At 46.7% G+C, this 26,337-nt stretch overlaps 1 protein-coding gene and 1 long non-coding RNA gene across 5 annotated transcripts in view; one reads left to right on the top strand and one right to left on the bottom strand.

The window, feature by feature from the left end:
* Window positions 1-17,448: 17,448 nt before the first annotated feature.
* LOC123807617 lies at window positions 17,449-24,695 on the bottom strand. Of its 2 annotated transcripts, XR_006783675.1 has the most exons (4): window positions 24,515-24,693; window positions 19,514-19,894; window positions 18,926-19,142; window positions 17,449-17,727 (listed from the first exon to the last, which is right to left on the bottom strand). It is a non-coding gene; the product is annotated as an uncharacterized LOC123807617 (long non-coding RNA). The 2 variants fall into 2 exon arrangements; XR_006783674.1 differs by having other exon boundaries at window positions 18,926-19,894; window positions 24,515-24,695.
* An 88-nt stretch (window positions 24,696-24,783) lies between these two features.
* RBPMS (RNA binding protein, mRNA processing factor) overlaps window positions 24,784-26,337 on the top strand; it is a 167,317-nt gene continuing 165,763 nt past the window's right edge. The window contains exon 1 of one of the 3 annotated variants that reach the window (XM_045821592.1): window positions 24,784-25,355. In XM_045821592.1, the coding sequence (XP_045677548.1) occupies window positions 25,290-25,355 (66 nt within the window). In that variant the 5' untranslated portion in view covers window positions 24,784-25,289. The remainder of the gene's footprint in view (window positions 25,356-26,337) is intronic. The other 2 variants (XM_045821590.1, XM_045821591.1) reach the window with 2 other exon arrangements.

The raw sequence follows: 26,337 nt of genomic DNA, 5'->3' as shown, positions 1-26,337 counted from the left end.
CATGCATGTAAGTTCTTTGGTTACTCCAGTTCCTATACTGTTCTTAACATTCCCCTATTTTGTAGCTACAAATGTGTGCTTCTTAATCCCTGCACCTTTGCCCCTTCTCTTTCTTTCCTCTCCCCAGTGAGAACACTCCAAATGAGGTCCATATCTATGATTCTGTTCCTGTTTCATTTGTTTGCTCGGTTTGTCTTTTAGATTCAATTGTTGATAGTTGTGCATTTGTTGATAATTTAATGTTCATCATTTTGATCTTTTTCTTATATAACTCCCTTTACCATTTCACATAATATTGGCATGGTGATGATGAACTTCTTTAGTTTTACCTTGTCTAGGAAGCACTTTATAAGCCCTTCAATTCTAAATGATAGCTTTGCTAGATAGAGTAATCTTGGATGTAGGTCCTTGCTTTTCATCACTTTGAATACTTCTTGCCAGTCCCTTCTAGCTTGCAAAGTTTCTTTTGAGAAATCAGCTGAGGACCTTATGGGAACTCCTTTATACGTAACTCTCTGCTTTTCACTTGCTGCTTTTAAGATTCTCTCTATACCTTTAAACTTTGGCATTTCAGTTATGGTGTGTCTTGGAGTGGTCCTCTTTGGGTCCATCTTGTTTGGAACTCTCTGTGCTTCCTGGACTTGTATGTTTGTTTCCTTCACCAAATTAGGGAAGTTTTATTTAATTATTTTTTCAAATAAGTTTTCAATTTCTTGCTCCTCCTCTTCTCCTTCTGGCTTCTCCTCCTATGAATCAGCTGTTGGTCCATTTAAAGATGTCCGAAAGGCTCCTTAGCCTATCCTTGTTTATTTTTTTAATTCTTCTTCTTTTTGTTGTTCTGATTGAGTGCTTTTTTCTTCCTTATGTTCCAAATCATTGATTTCATTCTCAGTTTCATCCCCTCCACTGTTGTTTCCCTATAATTTTTTCTTTATATAATTAATGCAACCTTCATTTCTGCCCGTGTCTTTTTTTTTAAAAATGTGATTGCAGTACCCAGTGAGTTCCTAGAGCATCCTGATAACCAGTGTTTTGAACTTTGCATCTGATAGGTTGGTTATCTCCATTTCATTTAGGTTTTTTTCTTGGAGTTTTGTTCTGTTCTTTTATTTGGGCCATGTTTGTCTCCTCAATTTGGCAGCCTCCCTGTTTTTGTTTCTGTGTATTAAGTAGAGCTGCTTTGAGTTCCTGTCTTAGTAGCATGGGCTATTGTAGACAAGGCACCTGTAAATTGTGTGGGGCCTTAGGTAGTCACCAGGGCAGGGCTGCTCTGTGCCTCTGTGTGCGGGGAGAGCTTAGAGAGGGGACAGTGCCACTGCCTGGTCTCTGGAGCTTGCCTGAGAGGAAGCTATCTCCCAAGCACTAACCCCCTTGCCAGTCACTTCGCTTTCTCCCATTTCCCCCTGTGTGTCACTTGTGCCCTTCTAGCTATTGCCCTGGTGCTGAATCTCAGAGTGGGTGGGTCTGCATGAGTCCCAAGTCCACTGTGGGTCCTTTAAGAGAAATCTCTTGAGAATCCCACAGTTTCTTCCCTTGTTCCAACCTGCACTGATTTTTATATCCAGAAGTTATGGGGACTTACTTCCTGGTGCTGGAACTCTGGGCTGGGTGGTCCGGTGTGGGGCTGGGATCCCTCGCCCCCGAGGTACTCCTCCTGATGTTTACTCACCACACGTGGATGTGGGACCACGCGTTCCAGGTCTCTGTGCCGTTGTGCAGCACTCGGCCTCTCCACGCCTCTCCACCTTTCCTCGCCTTTTTGCGTCTCCACCCCTCCTACTCATCTGTACGAGCGTTACTTCTTTAAATCCTTTGCTGTTGGCCCTCCACACGGCTTGATTTTTCTGACAATTCTGGGTGACGTTTGTTTTGTAGCCTAGTTGTTAATTTTTGCTGTAGTTTGTGGGTCGGTGAGGCATGTTTACCTACACCTCTATCTAGACCAGAGGTCATCACTTTAAAAAAAAAAACCCTTCTATTAAAGAAAATTTCAAACATGTAAAGGAAATGTATGATATTATAAGCCATCCTTCAGCTTCAACACTTCCCAACTCGCGGCCAATCTTCCATGAGCCATCTTGGAGTATTTTAAAGCTAATCCCAGACATGATACCACTTCATCTGTAAAAATTTCAAAATAAATCCTGTTTTGTTTTGTTTTGTTTTTACGAAAAGGACCCTACCTTTAAAATATCACATATGGTACAGTGCCCAAACCTTCAGAATTCAACTCAGTGAGTGGTGAAGTTTTATATGCATCCACTGCTGTGAAACTGACAGGGGATTCAAGGGCTGGAAACTTTTAGTTTAAGGTAAAAAGTTATAAGCCTAGCAAGTAATCTATATGTTAAAGCTTTTGTTTCAGAAACTACAGATAAGGCCCGCCCTGGCTCCTGGGAAAACAGCTGACCTCCTGGGGCTCTGATAAAGATTGCCGCCTGAGGACAACTGGAGGCATCTGGGCCTTTGTGTTCCAGGAAGAGACAGGGGACCACCCGCCCCTGGGAACAGCTAACCGCCCAGCACAGGAATGTTGTAGTTTCTTCTACCTGACCCTCCCTAAATTTCAAAAACCCTCATTGCACCTTGTTTATTCCCTGCTGTAAAAACGTTGGCCTGGAAAGAACAGACAACAAACAAGATGGTCTGTTAGGGTATGAAGCTGCCATCTTCTCTGATTGCCGGCTGTCTGAATAAAGCACCCATAAAGATTCAATTGCTGTCATTGCTGATTGGGTTTAATAGTGACAGGCAGCCCGAACACCAGCGTCTTTTACGGTTTCAAAATTACCACCCAGATCAAGATCTAGAATATTTCCAGCTCCCCCAGACAGTTCCTTTGTAGGACCTTATGAAAATGTAAGAACAATACCATCATCACACCAAAATTTAACAATATCATAAAATATCTAGTTGATGTTCAAATTCCTTCTATTCTCACACACTTTCGTGTTTGTTTAGTTGTCTGCTCGAATCAGGGTCCAAATGAAAACCATCCTTTCCCCTTCCCTGCAGTTTATTTGATGACCTCTGCAACTTCCCACAGACTGGGTTTGTTAAGTGCATTCACGTGGTGCTGTTCTGTGTGTTTCTCTGCTCCTGATTCCAGGAATGCGTTTATTAAACCCAGAGGCTTGATCCGATGAGGACATTTTTTTAGGTGGTGGTGTGTTTGTCCTCCGGGAGGCACATAATGTTTGGCTGCGTCTGTTTTGTGTGGGAAGGCAATCACTGATTATTACCTCTTAGCTTATTATTCATTAGAGGTTGCAAAGTTGTGAGATTCTATCATTCTGTTTTTTTAAGATTTTATTGATTTATTTTTAAAGAGAGAGGAAAGGAGGGAGAAAGAGAGGGAGAGAAACATCAGATGTGCCCTGACCTGGAACTGAACTGGCAGTCCAGGCATATGCCCTGACCAGGGATCGAACCTGCAACCTTGCGCCTTGTGGGGGGATGCTCCAGCAGCTGAGCCACACTGGTTAGGACCTATCATTCCTTTTTCATATACTAGCTAGAGTATTTATCTCTAGCTAATTAGTATTTGGTTACACTGAAATGCAGTTTGTATGGGAAATTGCCAGACTTTAAATTTTCTACCAATATAAAATATGATACTATGGGTTTAGTTTTGTATTTCCCTGCATACTGAGATTTTTCATATGTTTCATGTTTTTTCTTCTGTGAATTGCCTGTTCTTGTCTTTTGTCCATTTCCCCATTGGTTTGTACATCTTTTTCTTACTGGTTTTTCAGTGTTCACATATTCCGGATACTAACACTTTGTTGGTTGCAAATGTCTTCTCCCGGTTTTTGGCATTCAACTTTTGGCCTCTGAGGATTCCCCTTAGTTTGGGAACAGCTAGGACACGCATCTAAAAGGATGTTCATGTTGCCTTCTAAAGAGCATAGCAACACGTGGTGTCGATGAAGGGCCAGGAGTTTCACAACCCTGCTGCTGCTTTTTGGGAATGTTGCTTTAAGCTGTTTATTAAGAGAAAAGACTCACCCTGACTGGTGTGGCTCAGTTGGCTGGGAGCCAACCTGCAAAGCCAAAGGTCGCTGGTTTGATTCCCAGTCGGGGCACATGGCTGGGTCCCTGGTTGGGGCGTGTGTGAGAGACGACCAACGTTTGTCTCTCACATCCACGTTTCTCTCCCATTCTTTCTTCCTCTCTTCCCCTTCTCTAAAATGAATAAAAAAGAAAGAAAGAACCAAGACTCAGAGGGAGGCTTTTACCCTCGCCCCTTTCCTGCCCAAGAGGTTCAGACAGAGACCTGCCACAGGAAGGCAAGTTAGAATGTTTGCCTTAGTCTGATTTGAATTCAATATGGTAAATAAGAGGGCTTCGGGCAGGGGACTGTCTCCTGGGACTGCACCCACCCCACCACGCATGTCCCATGGTTTGAGTTGCCTACCAAGGATTTTCCTGCCTTGTGTGTTCCATTCCTCCTCAGCTACGTGTCAGTCGCTTATTCTCGCCTCTGAAATCTAATACCGCATCCACCCCCTCTCTCCGTTGTCCAAAAATGTCTTTATATACCCAGTGTCGCCTCACTGCCTTTCAAATTTCAGGAAGTTTTCATGCCCATGTGAATTCCCGATGTGCATGTATTAAACTTTGATTTTTCTCCTGTTCCTCTCACTCTTGTTATTTTGGTTATTAGCCCAGTCAGAAGAATGTAGAAGGTGGAAGGAAAACTATTAGTGTTTTTTTAGCCACCACACTTGGACATTATTTTTCTTTCTTTTACTGTTTTTGCCTGGCAAGCATCACTACTCTGTGCTCTGAAAAATACCCCCATATTCCAGAGGCATGATACCTATGGGAGTGAGTGGCTTGTTCTTACAGCCCACAGTTGCCTGGTCCCGGCTGCCTGACTCCAGCTGGGCCAGTGAGCTCCTCCTCATTATTTTTTGACCTGGAACCAAAGGAGTCATCTCGGACAGTTCTAGGAACTGGAGCTCTAGACTACAGGGTGGGGCAAAAGTAGGTTTACAGTCCTATGTATGCAAAACAGTGTTTATTCTTATATTATTATTAACTATTGTATTATTCCCCACAAGAACAACTGTAAACCTACCTTTGCCCCACCTTGCATATAACACGGGGAGCTGTCGGCAGCCATGTCCTGACACATGAAGAAAACGGATCTGTCTGTAAGAGGATTGGACGGACACAGGGAAGCAGAGGCATTTAAGATCCTGCTTCCGGTTGTTCCTGAAACCTACATGCTTCTTAATGCTCACTCACCTTGATGCATCAAAGCTTTCTTGGATTCCCAGAGGCAAATCCCAACCTCAGTAAGGCACCCTGGATTGTTGCCCACAGTCCCTCACCTGCAACCTAGTGAGTCCAGCTGACATCTACCCACTCTTTTCTTCATAGAAATATCATCAAATCAGCACAACAGGAACTTGGAGAAATGTGTGTTTCCAAGGTTGTCCCCTATTAGGAACTGCCCTGCCTGGTTTCAGAAGCTGTAACCCCCTCATGGCTAAGGCTGAGTGAGCGACCTTTGGGCCATAAGCCACTAAGGAGACAAAGCTTATCTCCCTGGCAGCTTCACTGTTTCTGCTCCTTTTTCTTCATCCATAACTGGCCCCCAATGTTTGATCGGTTAGCCAATGATGGGTAAGATTCCCCAAGGGAGGGATGACCTAAGACAAGCACAATCATGGGGAGGCCCCAGGGAAGAGCTTGGGGGGCTATAGCAAAAGGGGGTGATGGACCCTCACCCCTTGGCTTTGAAATAGCCTGAGTCCTCTTTCTGTCTGCAAGAAGTCTCCTAATCTCTTGGCTGCCTTACTTCCCCTGCCTGACCTAAGCCTGAAACAATGACAGAGGGTGGTGCAACCCTGTGCTGGAAAGGGCGGGCTCCCCAGGGCAAGCAGGCCTAAGAAAGAATACATAAAATCCTGTGAAACCTGCTTTGCTAAGAATGCTCTCAATTAAATGATAAAGGTCCGAGCAGGAAATGAGCTTGTTTCCCAAAGTTTTGTAGCCCCTTAGCTAACAGTTCCTGACTCAGAATAAGTCCTTGTAGTTCTTTGCATGCTATTGTTTTATCTTTACTGCCTGACAACGATTAATGAGCTTTACCCCTATTCCTGTGCAAAATGAACCCAATAAAAGCCTATTGAGGAAAAGGCTCTTGGCCCTTCTCCTTTGAGAGATGGGCCACCTTTCCTCCTCAAGCAGATCATGTCTTGGTAGACTTATTTTCATCCGTGGCAGCTGGGGGGGGGGGGGCGGGCCCTGTGGGTAGAGCCCCCCCCACAGCTCCCAGGTAGTAGTGTTCCCTAAGAGCATAGGCTGTCCTGGTCCACAGCCAGGTATGTTCCTGTCAGACACCTTCTACCTTTATGTCAAAAAGAGACACGAGGAATTTGGCTCCAGAGAACCATGAAGAATGGGCTGGAAAGTGGAAGAACTTGGGACCCCGAAGGCACAAATCCAGCCACGCAGGAGGAAGCAGGACAGCCGGCTGGTCTGTGGTGGTAGCAGGCTTACCGAGACTGTCTTCCGGGCTGATCCATAGGGTTATGTAGTTCTCAAGGCTTGCTTCAGCGGGAAAGAGAGTTTTCTTTAAAATGCTTTAAGCAATTAAAACGTTGAAGCAGATGCTACTGGTGCTCACCAGTATCAGCTCAGTGCACTCTTGAGGTCACCAGCAGCACCTGAGCCCCCTCCTGAGGGCTTTCTCTGGCGGCAGAGGAGTTCTGAGCCCATGTGCCAGGCAGCTGGCGGTACCAGGGAAGGGGGCAAGGCCCCAGGAGCAATTGTCATCGTGAGGGATGAGAGCTGGTGGACAGTCCCCTGTGTTCTCACCCCTGATAGGAACAGCAGCAGCCTGCTCACTAGCACAGCCTCTCCTCGGCCCTGCACCCCCACGCCCTCCCCATACGTCCTTGTTAATGAACTACGTGCACCCAAATCCTTACTTACACAGTGTTACATTTGAATTATATTCCAAATACATAATAAATTTAAAAGTAATAATTTAAAAAAGAAAGACACAATTGTGTAAACTTTACACTTCTATCACTCTCCACCTTCCCCAAATTCCCTGGCATCGCGTGGTCGTTGACCCCTCCTTCCATCTCCAGCCCCTGGTGACCGCTGGTCAGTTTTCTGTCCCTCTTCCAGGATGTCGCATCAACGGAATCCCACACTCTGTAGCCTTTTTGAGTTTGGCTCCTCTCACTTAGCAAAATGCTTTTGAGATGCATGTACACTGTTGTACATATGAGTCATTTGTCCCTTTTTATTGTGAATATATCACAGCGTGTTTATCCAGGCACCAGAAGGAGGCACTGGGGCTGTTTCCAGACTTTGGGGTGTATGCGTAAAGACATTACAAACATTCATGTACAGGTTCTCGTGTGAATGTAGGTTTTTACTTCCCTTGGGTAACTACCTAGCAGTGGGTTGCTGGACTGCACGTTGCGTGAATAAGAAACTGTCACACTGCTTTCCAGACAGCAGTGTGCGGGCCTTCCCGTTCTTCTCCCCATCCTCACCAGTGCTTGGCATTGTACGTTTAAATAATTCTAGCCATTCCGATAGGTGTGTGGGGTTATCTCTTTGTGGTTTTAATTTGCATTTTGCCAATGGCTAATTAGATTGAGCATTTTTTGTGTCTAATTACCATTCATATATCTTCTTTGCTAAAGTATCTGTTCAAATCTTTAGCTTATTTTTTTTTCATTTTTAAATTGGGTTGATCTCTTACTGAGTTTTGAGCATTCCTAAAGCATTCTTTTCTTCAATTTCAAAATGAAAACATTTTTTTTTCTGTTTAGAAATGTAGTATGTAATCTCTTAAAACTACCAGGCAGCACATAAAAATGTTTTTAAAAGTAAAAACAAAATTAGAGAATCTTATCCTGGCTTTTTTCATCACAATGAGATAACACAAAAAAAGCTCAGGACTCCAAAAGACAGAGACTCAGGAAGGGCAGGTCGTTTTACTGACCACGTTAAGCAACGCCCCCATGCCACCTGCACTGTTGCCAGCTCCCGGCTGCAGGTGCGATTTCTTCCTCCATCTAGGCCCCCCAAGCAGGTGTGGATCGCTTCACCAGAGGGGTGGGCAGCCCCACCAGCCCCACGGAGCCCCTGCTCCAGGATTGAGACAGACATGGTGTGTGTACTTTTAACACCTTCCCTCCGGTAGAAACTACGGCCAATGCAACTCTCTTACCTCATACAAGGCTGTGAAATGGTGAGATCCAGTTACACCTTTGTTAGCTCACCCAGGTACTGAGGGAAACTCTGTCTGTGTTCTCAAGTAAAACTGCTTACCACCAGCCATGCACTCTTTTCACAGAGGATTGCACATAGAATTCTACAAATGTCATACATTCTCTTCACTTGATTGTATACATACATATTTATTTCCTTGAAAAGAAAACACAGACCTAGCTAAATAGTGCAAGTTTATTAAACCCATGTGCTTGGCAAAGGGAGGGGAAAAATCATTAAGTGGTGGTTTCAGAGTAACTCCTAAAAATCTCTCATAATATTTTATTTCTGTAAGACTCAAGAATAGCATTGATATTCTCCTTTATAACCTCTCACGGTTTTTTCCCTATGCACACCTATATACACACAAAATAGGATGTAAAATAGTGATATTTTGTTAAAATTTTTAATGTAATATGTCATGGAAGTTTTTTCAAATCAATAAATAAGGATCTATGTTAATCCTATTTAATGGTTGCCCAGTATACACTGTGTGATATGATTACTTATTCAGTTTCGTGCTTATGCACATCTAGCTTGTGTGCAACATCCAGATACTACATTTCTTAAATGAATTGCTTTTCTGTGTCCTTGACCACTTTTCTATTGGGTTATTCAAAGGCACTTTAAATACGGGTGATGTAGTATTTTTAAAATACATTTAATTAAGACTTTGAATAATTGTGAGCAACGCTCTTTCCCTTTTCCCTCCCTTCCTCCCCTCCGAATTTAATGTAAAGATCAGAATGCTGGTCCGAGCACAGAAGGTCGTTGGAGTTCACACAAGACAGGCTGCCAGGCAGGGCGACAGCCCAGCGGTCACCGGAGAGAGCGTCCAGGGCACTGGAGCAATGAGTAAATACATCGGGGACAATGCCAGCCAGGTTTCTCACTGTCGGAGAAGGGAATTACAAACACGGAAAAGGAAAACACTGCAATGTGTGCTTTGTGTATTGGACTGGAATTACAGGGATTGGTGTGAATACAGAGATATAGAAACACATACGTTTGTATGTGTGTACATATACATGCAAAAATCTGTGTGTGTACACATTTGTATGTTCCCCAGCTCTGTCCACTAGGAGGGCCTGTAGTGATGATCCACCTGGTGTCCAGACTTTGTTATCTAAACACAATTCTCCGCCCGAAGGGCTCCTGGGAGAAATGGCTGCGTCCAGGCCTGGGGCATGGACAGTGCAAGATGGGTCTGCCGCCTCTTCTTGTACCAGGAAGTAGTGAAGGGTTCACGGATCGATGGGGCCTATCAGAAGGACACGGGAGTCAGCTTGAATGGAAGTCCAAATCTGGGCCCATCTCGGGCAATTTGAGCATCAAACTAAGTAATGATGGTGATGTTATATCCCACTGAACAGAATAGGAATTCATGAGTCCACACTGGCATAGACAGATAAAGGAAAAAATACACGGGGAGAAGACACAATTGTCCCTTAGAGTAGAAGGCCAACCCATAAGTTCAGAACGAGTGGTGGCGTTAGAAGCGCGCCCTGTGTCAATCATCATAGTAAACTTAATGCAGGCAGCACACGTCAGCGGGTGCTAACACCGGAAGCTGAAGGTCGGATTAGAAGAGCATGTTTACACAGCCTCCGAGTCCCTCCCCTCCAAATGCTGATTGACGGGAAGAGGAGCCGTTCTGCCATCAGACAGTTCTCGCATTATTTGGGGACAGACTGAGATGGGCTGCATGATCGGGACGTAGTCAGAAGCGCACAGCCTCGCTTCCGTGACCTCTCTGCCAGAGGTGCTTAGCCGCACCCTTGTCACGAGGAAAGAAACATCAGACAAATCCAGCGGAGGGATAATCTACCCGATAACCAAGGAAGTGTTCCGGATTTAAGGAAACTGAAAACACAGGATGAATGAACACGTCACAGCGTGACCCTGGATCAGATCCTTTTGCTTGAAAGGACGTTGTCGAGACAGTTAATGAAACTGGAGCGTGTCTCTGGGCGAACAGTGTGTGGGAATTCCCTGCACTGTTCTTGTGATTTCCTTTGTAAGTTTGTAATTATCGCAAAATAAAAAGAAACAAATTGCAAACAGAAGGAAGCCAGGCGAGTGCCAGATTTATAGTCAGATTCAGCAGCAGGACGGGAACGCTCGACTAACCGGCACTTGGTGGTGGAAGGAGGGAAGGGGTCCTCGAATGAAAGAAGAAAAAAAGCTCCCGTGGCTGTAAAATATCTTTATTTCTTTCACAGACCTCTAGTGAAAATATTTCCATGAATAAAATGTGTGTTAATTAGCAAAAATATTGTAGAAATAGATTGTTCAAAAAAGGAGACAGAACTACTAAGGTCAGTGTGGTTATTGCCACCACCTCTCAAACAACTGCTTCCTGGAAAGCAAAGCTTTAAAGGGAAGAAATTGCATGTGGTTCAAAATCCAATGAAAAATGCAGTACTGAGTGTGTGTGTCTACATATATATACACATGTACACACACACACACACACACACACACACACAGAGTATGTGGGCTTAGGGCCCAAGAATACTCTCAGGATGGGCTTGGACCTAAATGTAACCATCCGGAACGCTTTTTTTCTTTTAAAGATTCATCTTACTCAACCTTTTAAAATAAAGGATGCACCTTATAATAGCAAGGCTGGAATCCATCACGAAGATGGAAGAAGCACACCTTGTCCTGAGTGTAGCCGAGTTACTCTCCAGAGAAGCAGATTATGTGTTGGCATTGCTACCACATCATGGAGACGTATGGCAAATTTACTTCATGTGGTCATGTGGAAGCACGTCAGTGAAGAAACCTACGGACTGGTGCTGTGTGCCCTAACTATGTCTGTGCTTCTGTTAAAACAAAGATGTGCACTCTCTCTCTCTCAGGTGGTCCTGAGGGCAGCTCTGAGCCAGAGGAAAACCATCATCACTAGCCCAGTTTTAAAAACAAGCAAAAGGAAGCACCTTTCCCAAAGTTGATACTTACAAGTGGCATAGCTTTGGCTCAAAAAAAAGTGCCCAACCTCTAAATTTCTAAGACAAAGTTTCACTCTAAAGAATCACAAATCAACATAAGCAGTAACTCTGCGATCAACCCATTGTTCATGTCTTATGTATAACTCAAAACTCACTGATTCAACGATGGCTACTATAAACTACTTGCATGTAGCTCATATCTGAAACATTTACATTTTTTAAAAAATGGTTTTTTAGCACCTGGCTGGGTAGCTCAGTTGGTTAGAGTGTCATCCCCCTATGCCAAGGTTGCAGGTTCAATCCCCAGTCAGGGCACATACAAGAATAAACCAGAATCCATAAAAATGATGTTTTTCTCTTTGTCTCTTCTTTCCTCTCTTTTCCTAAAATCAGTAAATAAAAATTTTTTTGAAAATAAGTAAATAAAAAATTTTTGTGAAAATAACTCTTTTAGCCTGGCTGGTGTGGCTCAGTTGGTTAGAGTGTTGTCTCGTCGTAGACTGGAAAGTCTTGAGTCTGACTCCCAGTTGAACGCCGACTCACATACCACGGCTGCAGGTTTGATCCCCAGTCAGCGCATGCGTGAGAAGGCAGCTGATCGATGCTTTTCTCTTGCATCAGTGTTTCTCTCTCTCTTGCTCTAAAAGCAATGAAAAAATGCCCTAAGATGAGGATAAATAATAATAGTTATTATTTTTATTTTAAAATTGCCATACAGTAGTTGCCATACAATATTGTGTATGACATAGTGAGCAGACATTTATTTAACTTAGAAAGTGATCGCCCCAATAAAATCCAGTGCCCCTCTGATACCATACATAGTTATTTCAGTGTTATTGATTATATTCCCTATGCTGTACTTTACATCCCCATGACTATTTTGTAACCACTAATTTGTGCTTCTTAATTCCTTCCCCTTTTTCACCTTTCTCCCTGAACCCCTTTGCCATCTAGCAACCATCAAAATGTTCTCTGTATCTGTGAGTTTGTTTGTTTTGTTTTTTAGATTCCACGTGTAAGTGAAATCTATGGCATTTGTCTATCTCTGCTTTACTTATCTCACTTAGCATAATACCCTCCAGGTCCATCCATGTTGTAGTAGATGGCAAGATTTCTTTTTTTTTTTTAAGGATCTTATTTATTTACTTACTTTTAGAGAGACTGGAAGGGAGAGAGAAAGAAAGGGAAAGAAACATCAACATATGACAGATACATCAATTCATTGCCTCTCACACAACTCCAGCTGGGGACCTGGCCCACAATCCGGGCATGTGCCCTACGTGGGAAATGAACTGGTGACCTTTCAGTTCGCAGGCTGGTGCTCAATCCACTGAGCCACACCAGCCAGCGTTAGATTTCATTCTCTGCTATGGCCGAGGCATATTGCATTGTATATATGCATCATTCTTTATCCATTTACCTACTGATGGACACTTAGATTGCTGTCACATCGTGGCTATTATAAGTAATGCCGCAGTGAACATAGGGTACATGCATATGTCCTTCAGATTAGTCTTTTGGGTTTCTTTGGATAAATACCCAGAAGTGGAATTGCTGGGTTTTTCTTTGTCTCTTCTTGTAGCATTTGTTTTAAAGTCTTTTTGTCTGGTGTAAGTATTGCTACCCTAGCTTTTATCCCCGTTTCCATTTCCATGAAATATCTTTTTCCATCTGTTTACTTTCAGTATGTGTGTGTCTTCTGACCTCAAGTGGGTCTCTTGTAGACATCATACTATACGCATGGGTCTTCTTTTCTTAGCCATTCAGCCACCTGACATCTTCTGACTAAACCATTTAATGCATTTACATTTAAAGTAATTGTTGATATATATGTAGTTATTGCCATTTTATTATTCATATTTTTTAATCTTTTTTCCCTTCTCCTTAAAGAAGTGCTTTTAACATTTCTTGAAATCCTGGTTTGGTGGTGTTGAACTCCTTTAGCGTTTTCTTGTCTAGGAAGCCCTTTATCTGTCCTTTGATTTTAAATGATTGGTTTGCTGGGTAGAGTAATCTTGGTTGTAAGTTGAAAATACTCACTTTGAATGAAAGTGTCAACAGGAGCTTAAAGTGTTTGTTAGTGATTAAGTTACAAAAGCTGAAGCAGGAACCTTCTTTCATGACCTCCATGCACATGTTCCTTCGTATTTCTTGACTGGCTGCCGTTCAGTTCAAACTAACATCCGAGAGGCAGACGAAATCTGTTGAGTCAGACCAGGTTATAGCCCAGAATCTGTGACAACAAGTCTGAGCACCGTCTGGTCAGCAGAGATCAAGATCAGCACTCATAAAATACATTCCAGATGACTTCAGAACAAATACTTTGTTCAAGAAAAAAATTTTTTTTTCTAGAATGCTTAACTGATGTGGTATCAAACTTGAAAGACAATTCAGTAGATTTACATCGTGGTTGAAATATGAGTCATCTAGCCGAGTCTTCCTGTAGTTGTTTTCATGTTTTAAATGTGGCGTAAGTACATCTAATGGGAGCGTCAGATGAGACTACGTCACCGTTTAGTCTTTAAGAGTCAATAAATATTCTAGCAAAATTCATATGCTTGCTCTCATTTGAAAAATAGGTAGTGAAGTAAAGACATGGATTAAAGAATATTATTTGCAACCTGGCTGGTGTGGCTCAGTGGACTGAGTGCCGGTCTGTGAACCAAAGGGTCACTGGTTCGATTCCCAGTTAGGGCACATGCCTGGGTTGTCGGCCAGGTCCCCAGTCGGGGGTGCGCAAGAGGCAACCACACATTAATGTTTCTCTCCCTCTCTTTCTCCCTCCCCCTCTCTAAAATAAATAAAATCTTAAAAATGTTAAAAATAGAAACTACCATATGATTCAGCAATTTATCCAAATTAAAAACACTGACTTGAAAAGATATATGCACCTCCATATTCATTGCAGCATTATTTACTTACGATAGCCGACATGGAAATAACCTAAGTGTCCATCAATGGGTGAATGGACAAAGAAACGTACATGCGTGCGTGAGCACACACACGCACACACACACCCCCCCCATTGTCTGTCCAGAAAAAGTCCAGCCGTTGCTAATATAATGAGGCCAAGGAGAGTGGACTGGAAGGCACATTCATGAACAAGGACCACCTCACTGTACTGCTCAGTGCGGGTGGTAGACGCTGTTGAGGGAGCATGTGTACTGTGTGGCAGTCACATTCAAAATGACTGAGTGACTAGAAAAACGAATCTGCATCAGATATTGCATTAAACTGGAACATTCTTCTGTGGAAACTATTTGGATGATTCAGAAGGCTGCAGCTGTGGGCAACTGGTGATTGGCAGCTTCATCAGGACCACATAAGTGCTCACACATCATGTCTCAAGCAGTTTTTTTGCAAAACATCAAATGGCCCAGGTGACTCTGTCCCCCTATAGCCCAGATTTGGTGCCCTGAGACTTCTGGCATTTCCCAAAACTATAATTACCTTTGAAAAGTAAGAGTTTTCAGACCATTGATGAGATTCAGGACAATGTAATGGGGCATCTGAGGGCAATTAGAACTGTGTGAGGTCCCAAGGTGCCTACTTTGAAAGAGACTGTCATTGTCTTATGTACAATGTTTCTTGTATCTTTTTCAGTAAACGTCTCTGTTTTTCATATTACTTGACTGGATACCTTCTGGACAGACTGTGTGTGTATATATATATATATGCAATATTATTCAGACACAAAAAAAGAATGAAATCTTGCCACTTGTGACAACAGCAATGGAACTTGAGGGCATTAGGCTGAGTGAAACAAGTCAGAAAAAGACAAATACCATATGATCTCTGACATACGGAATCTAAAAAAAAAATGTAGATTACAGGCTGGTGGTTGCCTTAGGTAGGCAGAGTGGAAGGTAGGAGAAATGGGTAAAAGGAGTCAAAGATAAAAAGAAAAAAGACAAGGGAGTTGTGTGTATTAACACCTTTTCTTTGTAACTTTCCCTGATGAAGAAGATCCCTCTTGCATTTATAAAATTACAAACATATTAATTTGTATTACCATCTACATATAATGTCCACAAAGAGAAAGCTGGGTTTTTTTAACCCCCCTTTTTCGCTCATTGAAAGTTTACTCAAATCCTCCTGGCTGGCGTAGCTCAGTGGATTGAGCGCGGGCTGGGAACCAAAGTGTCCCAGGTTCGATTCCCAGCCAGGGTACATTCCTGGGTTGCAGGCCATAACCCCCAGCAACTGCACATTGATGTTTCTCTCTCTCTCTCTCTCTCTCTGTCTCTCTCTCCCCCCTCCCACCCATCCCTCTCTAAAAATAAATAAATAAAATCTTTAAAAAAAAAAAAGAAAGTTTACTCAAATCCTTATGAGTAAATGCAGCATTTATAGAGGAAAAATAAAAAAACATCCCTGGATTTTTCCCATTGGGTATTCCTAAAAAGAGGGGAGAGTTTTTCAATGTTAATTTAACAGTAAACTGAGGGGGAAAGGAGGAAGCTGACGCAAAGCACTTCCCTTCCCATCAGCCCTCAGGCCACAGCCCCTCCCACGCGCCCTCCCGAGCTGCCAGCCGCTACCTAGGCTCGAATCAAGTCTTCAGGGATCCTTGGGTGTGAGGCTGTTACTCAGTTGTCTCCCACCAGGCTGGGGATTCACTTTTCTCGGTGTTTAGCCATACACTTTGCAGCTTCCTAAATTTCACTGCAGCTGCTTTCTTTCATTCTGTTGATCCTTATTAGTTTATGTCTTAGAATGATGACACCAGCAACAAGTCCTTTCTGTTTTTTTTTTTTATTATTATTAGAGGTTTTGGAACAGAATAGATAGAACTGTTTACATTTAACCTGCCATCTTCAAATAGTAAAATGTGACAACCATGTAGAGTTTGTGGCAAGGTCCCCCATTCAGGGCTGTTAGCTGCTACTACTATTATTATTTTTTAAAATTATTTATTTTTTAGAGAGGGGGGGAGAAAAATATTGATGCAAGAGAGAAACATCGATCAGTTGCCTCTCGTACATGCCCCGACTGGGGACCAAACCCACAACCCAGGCATGTGCCCTGATGGGGAATCAAACCTGTGACCTTTTTGTCTGTGGATGACACCAAACCAACTGAGCCACACTGTTCAGGGCAGCTGCATTATTTTTATTAGTGTGCCCTCTCCTCTTATATCTCATTGCTTAGTTTGTCTCCTTTCTAGCTAATCTTTCTCCTTGTCCAGTCTAACCACAGATATTTCTGAAGATTCTCTTCTCCCACCTTGTTACTGCTTAAGCTCACCTGGGATTTCAATTCAGATGGCATATGGACATATGTATTACCTCCCATCTCCAGGCTACAGACTCATTTCCCAACTGTCAATCAGCGTGACCCTAGCATTCAAAACTTCATATGCCTGATGCTTAACTCATCTCTCCACACAACCAGGTCTTCTCTGGATATCTGTGTGTGTGTGTGTGTGTGTGTGTGTGTGTGTGTGTGTGTGTGTCTTCCTTTTTTCTTTTCTTTCTGGAGTTCACGTCACCAAATTCTTGAAGCCTTCAAACCTGGCTGTTAAGTCAAATGCCTTATTTTTCCCTTAGCCCCTACAATCAATCATGTGTTGTCCGTTTTTCATTGCTTGTCCCCCCGGCCATTCAATGTCATCATTTCCCATCTACTGTCTGGCTTCCCTCGAATTGAGCTTACTAGCCACTGAGGATTGCTTTCTAAAGAGCAGTTCTTAATAATGACTAAATGAACTGATTCTTCAGCCTTACCTCCTAACACTCACTTATAGGTTCATTACATTTTAGACAAGTTAGAGTACAGGAGACATTTAAACTTTCTGAATTTAGCATTTGACCTTTGCTTATAAGTGACTCTTTAAAAGGTATTTACCAATGTATTGGTTTCCTACAGCACCAACTCAAATCACCTATTATTATAAGATTGGTGGTAGGAAAAGCCACTTTATCACAAGCGTGCCTTGCCCTCTGCGTCCCAGCCACACCTCGGTCTGGCCGTGTTGTTTTCTACTTACCGTCACGTAGTCAGCAATTCTTATTCAGGTTCTGAAGGGACCACACACATTTTTCAATTCTCCTTTACTGTCTTTTAGAAGGAAAGTATATGCCAGAAACGGCACTTGTGATTTTGTTACTTTATAGCTGTAACTATGGTGTCAAAAGTTACTACGCTTGCTCACCGCTGTGCTTCCTGGTTTCTGCGCCTTGCTTACATTGTTCCCTTCTCCAGCGTTTTCATTCTATATCGCTACAGAAGTAACCACTCCAAACGCTAGTGGCCGAAAACAATAACCATTTATTTGCTTACAAGTGTATTTACAGTCTGGGCAGTGCTCAGAGAAGAGGGCTTGTCTCTGCTCCATGCGGTGTCATCTGGCGTGGCTCCTTGTGGGGGGTCTGCATCAGGATGGCTCCCTCGCAGGTGGGCTGCGGGCGCGGGCTGTGGCGGGCAATGAGGCTGTGGGAGTGGGGTGGGAGGGCTGGGGCTTGAATTTCCCTCATGTGGGCCTCTCCAGGTGACTGTCTGAGCTCTGTCATTGCATGAAAGCTGGCTTCCAAGAGAGAAGAAACAGAAGTTGCCAGAATTTTTTAATGCCTGGGCTCAGAATCCCTAGAATGCCATTTCCTCCAGACTGTATGGGTCAAAGCAGAAACAGGCTCAGCTCAGATTCAAGGGGAGGCCGCACAAGCTCCAGCTCTGGGTGGCAAGAGTGGCATGAACGCACGAGGAGGTGAAGTGATCTGAGGCCGTGTTTGAAGAATAGTTGCTACCCTCCAGCCCACGGCCACAGCAATACATTTCCCTCCCATCTGAAACATACACTATTTTCTCCTCTAAGGATATCAGAGTAGTTCATCCCATTATACACCATTTAAGGGTCTAGAACGGGGGTGAGCGAACCGCAGCTGGAGGTCCAAATCCCAACCCATGGACTATTTTTGTACAGCCCCTGAGATAAGACTGGTTTTTATATTTTCACAGGGTTGTTTTAAAAAAAAAAAAGATGCAACAGATCACACATGTGACTGCAAAGCTTAGATTATTTACTATCTGACACTACAAAGTTCACCAACCCCTGGCCTAGGATATTGGCATCTAAGTCAGATCCAAGTGCAAATGTGGCTCCTTGGATGTGGTTCCTTCACTGTGGCTCCTCAGAAGTTTCCCTTTGATCTGAAGATCAGTGAAGCGAAGAGACAAAGTGTCTGTTTCTCACACACCCAATAGCTAATGGGAAGGCAAGGGCAGGAACTCTCTAACAGATACACACTCCCATTCAAAGAGAGGAGAGAATGGGAGGGCAGAGGGAAGTGATACATAGCAATTCTGAAATCCAGCTCTTCAAATGCTACCAATTCCGTAACTCGCCCTACGCCTGCTCCTTGGGAACAATCCCCAGTGGCTCTCTGCTCCCTCTTGTCGCATCTTCGCTTCTGGAAACAGTCCAGAACTGCAAATGAGTAGCTTCCTCAGCCTGCTTCCTGCCTGTGAAGTTGAGGGTCCAGATGCCTCCAATTCATTATGAACAGTCTCTATTTCAGTGCAAGCTAGGGAAGATCCTTAAATAACCATAGGTTTCTTACACTTCAAGTTATAATCATACATTTTTTTTTTTTAAAGACAGGCCTTTCTCTACATTGGGCCAACGACTGTTGTGGGCAACACCATTTCAATTCTTAGAAGCCCTGCTTTCTAGTTGAAAGGATCTATTAGGTACTACCTTAAACCTTTCTGAGTTATCAACTTACCTACTGCTGTATAAGTTACCCCAAAACTTAATGGCTTTAAACAACAACCCGCTGTTATTTCACAGTGTTCTGTGGGTTAGGGTTCCAGGGCTCTGTCTGCTTAGCTGGGTCCTTCTGCCCCAAGGTCTCTCCAAGTCCGTGACGAAGTTGTCAGCTGGCCCATGGTCCTGCTTTAGTCAGCTCAGGCCACCATAACAAAACAGCGTCGGGCAGGCAGCTTAAACGACAGACATGTATCACAGTCCTGGAGGCTGGGAAGTCCAAGATCAACGTGCCAGCCAACTTAGTTCAGGGCGAGTGCTGTCTTCCTGGCTTGCAGATGCCCACCCTCTCGTAGTGCCCTCACGTGGCAGAGAGGGCACGGGCGTTGGGGTCTCCTTCTCTTCTTGTGAGGGCACTAGTATCGTCATGGGACCCTACACTCAAGACCACATTTAAACCTGATTACTTTGCAAAGACCCTAATGCCATCACCTTGGGGGTCGTGGCTTCATTATACGACTTTTGGGGGAGATTCAAACATTCAGTGTGTAACAGGTCTCATCTAACAGGCCTCATCGAGGGACGCCCCACCTCCAAGCTTACTCACGGGGTTGTTGGCTGGACTTGGTTCCTTGTGGGCTGGTGGACTAAAGGCCCCAGTTGGTTTCTGGCTCTTGAATGGAAGCCTCCACTGTCCCTTGCCACACGGGCCTCTGCATAGGGCAGCTCACGTCATACTAGCGGGGCTTCCATCTAGGGAGCCCGTGAGAGAGCAAGAGAGGGTATGTGGGATGGGGACCATGTTCTCTTTGTAATCTAACCTGCGTGCGCTGCCCGGGTGGCTCAGTGGGTTGGAGCACTGTCCTGTACACCAAAAGTTTGTGGGTTGGGTCCCTGGTTGGGGTGGGTACACAGCAACTGATTGATGTTTCTCTCTCACCCCCTTCCTCTCTCTCTCAAATCAATAAACACATCTTCAGGTGAGGATCTAAGAAAAAAAAACAAAAACAAAAAAAGCAAGCCATTAGTTCCAGCTCACACTCAGGAGAGGCAATTATACAAGGGCCTGAGTACTGGGAGGTAGGGATCATCACAGAGGCTGCCTACCACAAGGTCTTCTAACTACACCCTGTCTTGAACTTCCCTAAGGCCATATTTTTAAATATGTTTATTGATTTTAGAGAAAAAGGAAGGGAGAGACAGAGAAACATCGATGTGAGAGAGAAATATTGATTGGTTGCCTTTCATAGGTGCCCCGGACTGGGATCAAACCCACAACCCAGGTGTGCACCCTGACCAGGAATCCAACCCCCAGCCTTTGGTGTAGGGGACAGCGCTGCAACCAACGGAGCCACCCTGGCCAGGGCAATGTCACATTTCCTTGATACCACCTTGGATTTGACCCTTGCCATTAGGCCATTTCTTGTTTTGAGAGTTTTGTCCCCTGGAGAAGCTAGAAAAGACAAATAGATTTATTTCAAATCCAGGGATCCTGGATTCTTTGTGTTTGCTGTAAATTATATTCATGATGGAAAAATTCCTTTTTTTTTTTTAGCTCATCTCACTTCTCTTGTGCTACACCGTAAGTACCTAAAAGAAACCATTCAACCCTTCAACAGCCTATCCAAATATCTCTGGAGCCAGATCCACATGCTCACTAGGTATCTTTTCTATCTTCCAGGTAACAAAGGCTAATTTAGCTAATTGTTCTTCCCATACATAAGCGTGGTTCCCCTTTCTCCAGCCTGGAATAAGAACAGTCTCACTGTCCGTTAATAGTGCGCTTCACTAGCAGACTCAAAGTTCTTCCAGCTTCTCTCCTCCACCTGCTCCCAAAGCCACTGCCACCTGCTTTAGGTTTCTGTGACAGCCGGACCTCACGTTTGGGCATGCAATTACATGTCAGTTACCTCCTACTGCTGCATCACAAACTGCCACAGAATTTAGTGATTGAACATAACAGCACTTAGTGTTGTGCTAACGGTTTTGCAACTTGGGCACGACTCAGAGAAGGCAGCTCATCCCTCCCACAGGCAGCATCAGGTGGGGCAACTACACTGGGGCTGGGTTATCCACTTCCAAGACAACTCACTGACAAGATCTGCAATTGGTGCTGGCTGTCCCCTGAGAGCTCAGCTGGGCTGTCATTCTCCTCCATGTGGGCCTCTCCACATGGCTGCGTGGGCTTCCGCAAGTAACTGGAGGGAAGTGATCGAATCTCGGAACTATTTAGGAGGTCAAGATCAGGAGGATGTTGCACAACCATGTGAATGTACTTCATCCCACTGAACTGTACACTTAAAAAATGGCTCAAATGGTAAACACTATGTTGTGTGGGGTTTTTTTTAGCCACAATTAGAAAGCAATAAATACATCAAGGGAAGATGGTGATGGCCTGGAGGTGGGTGGGTGGGTGGGTGGGTGCAGGGCGAGGAAGGAAGAACTATCATGGATGACGACACCCAACAAAACAGACTCAGTCCCCCGAGAACTTTTTCAGGTCCTGCAGAAGAGTAAACCGTCACAACACATGTGGTAGACACTGCAGCTTTCTGCTGTCATGCTAACACGGAGGCAAAGCCCATGCCCCAAAGCAGACCTTTATGCCTGAGATTCCCAGAGAGAAACACTTACATCATAATTATAGGTTTCGCTTTCTTAAAGCATGCCTCCAAAGCCACAGTGCCAGAGAAGCAGAGATGAGTAAGAGAAACTACAGGTGCACACCACGTTCCCCTGGCGATCCCGCACCTTGTGACCTGGGGGTGGGGGGGCCAGGAGCAACGCAGTAGGGTGGCGGGCAGAACGGAGAGCAGATGTTTCTTGGTCATTGGCTCTGTTTTTCTAGGATATAAAGTCCCTTTGTTGTCTTGTAACTCCTGGTGTGTCTGGAAACTATTGCTACTTAGGAGATACCCTTTTGGAACAAAACAGGTCAGAAGGGTTCCCCCATCCCCACCACCTCACACACAGCCAAACGCCCCACGTTTGCAAGGTCTGATAAATAGCCAGACTCACAGATTTTTATTGAGTTCTGCTGACAACACCCATCGATTGCTCTTCCAAACACGTCTGAACTATTCTTAACGCAAAGGACCAACGAGGAGCCCCCCGTCCGCAGGTGTGTTACGTCATCCCCACAAGCTTCCCTGACCCTCAGGGTCACCCTTGACTGTATACTCCAGGTCTCTCGGCTCTGTTGTCAGCTGCCGCATGCGTCAGCTGACTGGCTGAGCGGTGCGATCTCACTTTTATTTCCTGAAATCTCATCAGGTGTCCCGTCGTGCACAAGCTCTCTACCTGGGGTTTCCCCTCTGCACAACAGTGAAGACCCCCGCCACGAATCTGCCAGGTGTCCTGCTCCGCACAGTCTCTCCACGCGGAGACCCGCCCACGAACTCAGACGCCCCTGCCCCACCGTGGAAGGACCTAATGTCACTCAAGCCTGAGAATCAAAAGTGATAAGACAATGTGTTCATTCATTCAAAAATAATGGAGAGCCTACTACGCGTTAGGCACTGTGTGGGTATTGGGCACGCAACAATGAACCAGCCCAACATGGGTCCTCTCTTGCAACTTCTTGTTTTTTATCGCAGGGATTTTTGACTTTTAACAGTGGACAAAGTGCTGGCTCGGCTCCAAGACAAAGGAATCAGGTTCTAGTTTGGACGGAAGCCACCTTTTCCTTGGGTGGGGTTCCCTTGGGTGGGGTCCGGGGAGGTTCTCCCCGCAGCCGGGAATCGCACATCTTTCACCTCCTTCGTAAACGGGGTCTGACTGGAACCACCAGTGACTAAATCAACTGTCATTTTCCTTGGGCCTTCGCCAGGCTCCAGCAAGACAATGCCTTTCTGTGGAGAACGTTCAGTAAAAAGCCAGAAAGGCCAAGGAGAGGGAAGTGCTGGCATTCACGGGTCGGCCCAGGGGCCCAGGACCACCGCGCAGCCAGAGCTCGGGGAGACATCGCCCCCTCGTGGCTCCTCCTGGAACCCAGTGAGGGAGGAACTGGAGGTGGAAAGGGCTGTCCAAGTTTCCAGATCAATTGCGACCCTTGCCTCCTCTGCACCTCCGTTGTGTTGGAATAGTCTGCGTTTATTTTCACCCAGGACACACCTTGCTCTTCCCACAGAGAGAAATGACATCATGACAGCAGTTCTGTCTTCACCAAAATCTTCAGACTCCCCTCACCACCAAGAAGAAAGCCAGTATGGAAATCCGAAGATCAGGACGGTTTTATCTCCTCAAACGCTCTCAGAGCAGGTATTTTGCTCTCCGCAATTTGCACCAGGGCCTGCGAGCGTGTTGCCGTGCAGTTGTTTTGGGTCATCTTGTCGCCACAACAGCACTTCCAACCCCCCCAACGCGGAAGCCTTATCTTCAGTTCCCACCGCCGGGCTCGCCCCATTCCCAGCAACACGTACACGGGTCCGTACACCGGTCCGTAAAGAATGTCCCTGGGGCGGGGGAGGGGGGAGAGAGAAACAGCGCAGCGAGGCTACAAGCAATTAGCAACGGTGATCGTGGCTAGGAAGGAGCAGCACGCGGGGAGAGGGAATCCCTGGGAGTGGGAAGGGAGGCACAACGTGCTGAAGCCTGGAGTTTTAAACTTTTGTGTCCGTAGCACCCACGTCTAAACAAACTTAAAAGATACAGTCTTGGAAAAGCTCTCTCTATGATCCAGGACGAAATGGAAGTTTCCTCAATGATAAGGTGACCTTCCGTGCATTGTAGACTTAAGCGGAGCAAGAAAGGGCGCCAGGTGCTGCGCTCTAGCAACCTATAATCTCCTCCAACAGCTGACTCCGGGGAGATAAACGGGGCTGCGCCCATTTCACAGGTGAGAAGAGGAAAGCACGCGGTCCTCCAGAGGTCTGCGCAGAACGAGCCTCGGGCTCTGACCTCCCGGAAGGCGGAGCCCCTTTCCTTAATCTGCTTTGACCTCTGGAGGTCATCGGTGCGGCCCCCAGTTCCCTAACACCGTACAGCAGGTAGTGTAATTTAAAAGCTGTGGATTAAAAAAGGATAACCTGGGCAAGGGCATTGTCTTCCAGGGAGGATCTCGCAAAAGAGCCAGAAAGACAGACAGGTGAAGAGATAATTCCAGAACAGTTTGATAAGAGCTGGGAGAGGGATCTGAGCAGGAATCGCGGGGGCCTAGGGGGGAGCGAGGCGGCGGATGCGGGGAGGCTGCGGCGGTGTCTGAGGGCCCGGCGTGGGAGGTGGGCTTGAGGCCGCGCCTCAAGATGCGGGCCGCCCCCGAAGGTCACTCGAGTTCTCGCATCCCGTCCTCGCAGCCGCCAACTAGGAAGGGGAGACATGGGCTAACCCGGTACTGAATACGAGGGCTGGGCTTAGGCTGACGCGAAGGAGTGCAAACCCCTGGGAGACGCCAGCGAACCAAAGTAGCACATCACACTTCGCGGTGGTCCCATAAGGCAGGGCCTGGCTCTCCGAAGCCCCGCACCAACCTCGCGCGCACCGCCACACCAGGTCGCCAACTCGGGCCCCGCACCGCCGCCGGGGCGCCCGGGGCCGGACTAACCCTGAGGTTACCGGGAGGACCCGGCCCTCCCTCGCGCCCGCCCCGCGCCCTAACTCTCCGACCTACCGCGAAGCCGCGGGCTGGGGGCCGGCCGTATCCCCCGCGGCCCGCGGCCCCTCCCCGGCGCACGCCTTCGGGCCGCCCGGCAGCCGCCCTCGGCGCAGCCCCTCCTTTGGCCGGGGGCTTCGCCGTCCTCGTCCGGTCCCTCCCGGCGACAGCCCGCTGCCCCGTCCAAGGAGGGCGGAGGGAGGAGGAGGGGAGGGAGGGGAGGAGGGAGGAGAAAGGGGAGGGAGGGAGGCGAGAGAAAGCGAGCTGCTCGGATCCTGGACTTCCCAGAGCCTTCCTGGAGCGCGCACTCCTCTGCTCGGGTCCCAGCGTCCCAGCCCCGGCCCGCTGCCGCTCACCGCCTCCTCCTCCTCTTCCTCCCCCTCCACTCTGGGCGCCTCTCGCCCCCTCCCTCCAGTAGCTGCGGGGCCCTCGAGCTGCTGCAGCCCCCAGCCCCTTCTCGACCACATCCCCAACTCTCCGGGGTCACTCCCGGGACGCGCGTCCTCGCCCCATCCTTTCTTCCTTCCTGCCCCCGCGCCCGCCCTCACTCTCCAGGTCTCCCGCCCGGGTCCCGACTGTCTCGGTCCCCTCCCCAGGCAGCCGGCGCCTCGCCCTGCCCGGAGTCTCCCTCGCACTTCCTGAGTCGCCTGCCGCCGCGGTCGCGCCGCGCCCGGGACCCCGAGCCGCCGCTGCCCGGCTCCAGCCCGCCGCGCCCGGGGAAGGGAAGAGTGGGCGAGCTCGCCCTCGCCCAGCCCCGCGCCCCAGCCCTGCCCGGCGAGGGAGGACCGGGAAGATGAACAACGGCGTCAAAGCCGAGAAGGAGAACACCCCGAACGAGGCCAACCTTCAGGAGGAAGAGGTACGGAGCGGCGCGGTGCGGTGGCGGGCGCGACCCGGGACGCTGGCCGCGCGCTGCGTTTCTCCGAAGTGCGGGCGGAGAGGCTGGCGGGGCCGCGGGTCCCCGGGCGCCGCAGCCCGGGGGTCGGGGGTGGCCCCACACGGTGGCCCCGGGAGGGTGTAACCTCGAAGAGGGTGTTTTTGTGGGTGCGTGCCTAAAGTTGCGTAACTTTGAGGACTTTTCAGAGACTTGTAAGCATAATGGTCAGCTTTGTTTGCCCGAGATTTTAAAAGCGGAATCGAGAGGTGACTCCTGGGTGACCTCAGATTATGGGGGCCCGAACTTCTGCGTCTGGCGCTGTGAGCGGTGGGGTGTGTTTGTGTGCGCGGTTTCAGGAAGAACTCGGGGGAAGTTGGTCTTAAAAGATACCTTCTGTTCCCTGCCCCCGCCCCTTCGGCGGTGGAAGTTCTTGGTGAAATGTCCTTCCAGCCGCGGCATTTCGGATTAATAGATAACTCCTGAGCAGCATTCTTCTCTGATGAGTCAAAGACCCCGAACCTGGGTGATTAGGTTTTGTAAATTGAGAGCGATGCGGTCGTGAGGAACAGAAGAAAGGAAAAAAAAAAAAAGTTAAAACTTGACCACTTACCAAGTGGTCATCGGGGCTGTTTTAGAAGGACTTTGACTTCCGAGCGCAAATTCCATTGGTGGGTCCCAAATAACGCTGAAAACGTTGCGGTTGCGCAGCGTTCCTTGGATGGAAGCAAAATTCTGCAAGGGTGGGGGAGAACTTTGAACACACGCTTCAGAATTTTGTCTTTAAAATATTTGTGGCATCCTCTCCAATGGTTCTGTTCCCGCAGGTACCTTACCTGGAGTCCAAGGAATAATATTTACTTCACTTACTTTTTTTAAGATCCCACCTACTTGAGTTCTTAAACATTCTAAGAGGAACTTGCGAGTTGTGTAGAGGAAAGGAAGCGTGCATCTAGATAGGACCTAT

This window comes from Phyllostomus hastatus, unplaced genomic scaffold (assembly GCF_019186645.2).
Source record: "Phyllostomus hastatus isolate PE091 unplaced genomic scaffold, TTU_PhHast_1.1 phas_scaffold_46, whole genome shotgun sequence".
NCBI classification, from domain to species: Eukaryota; Metazoa; Chordata; class Mammalia; order Chiroptera; family Phyllostomidae; genus Phyllostomus; species Phyllostomus hastatus.
This window is presented reverse-complemented; position numbering and strand designations above follow the sequence as displayed.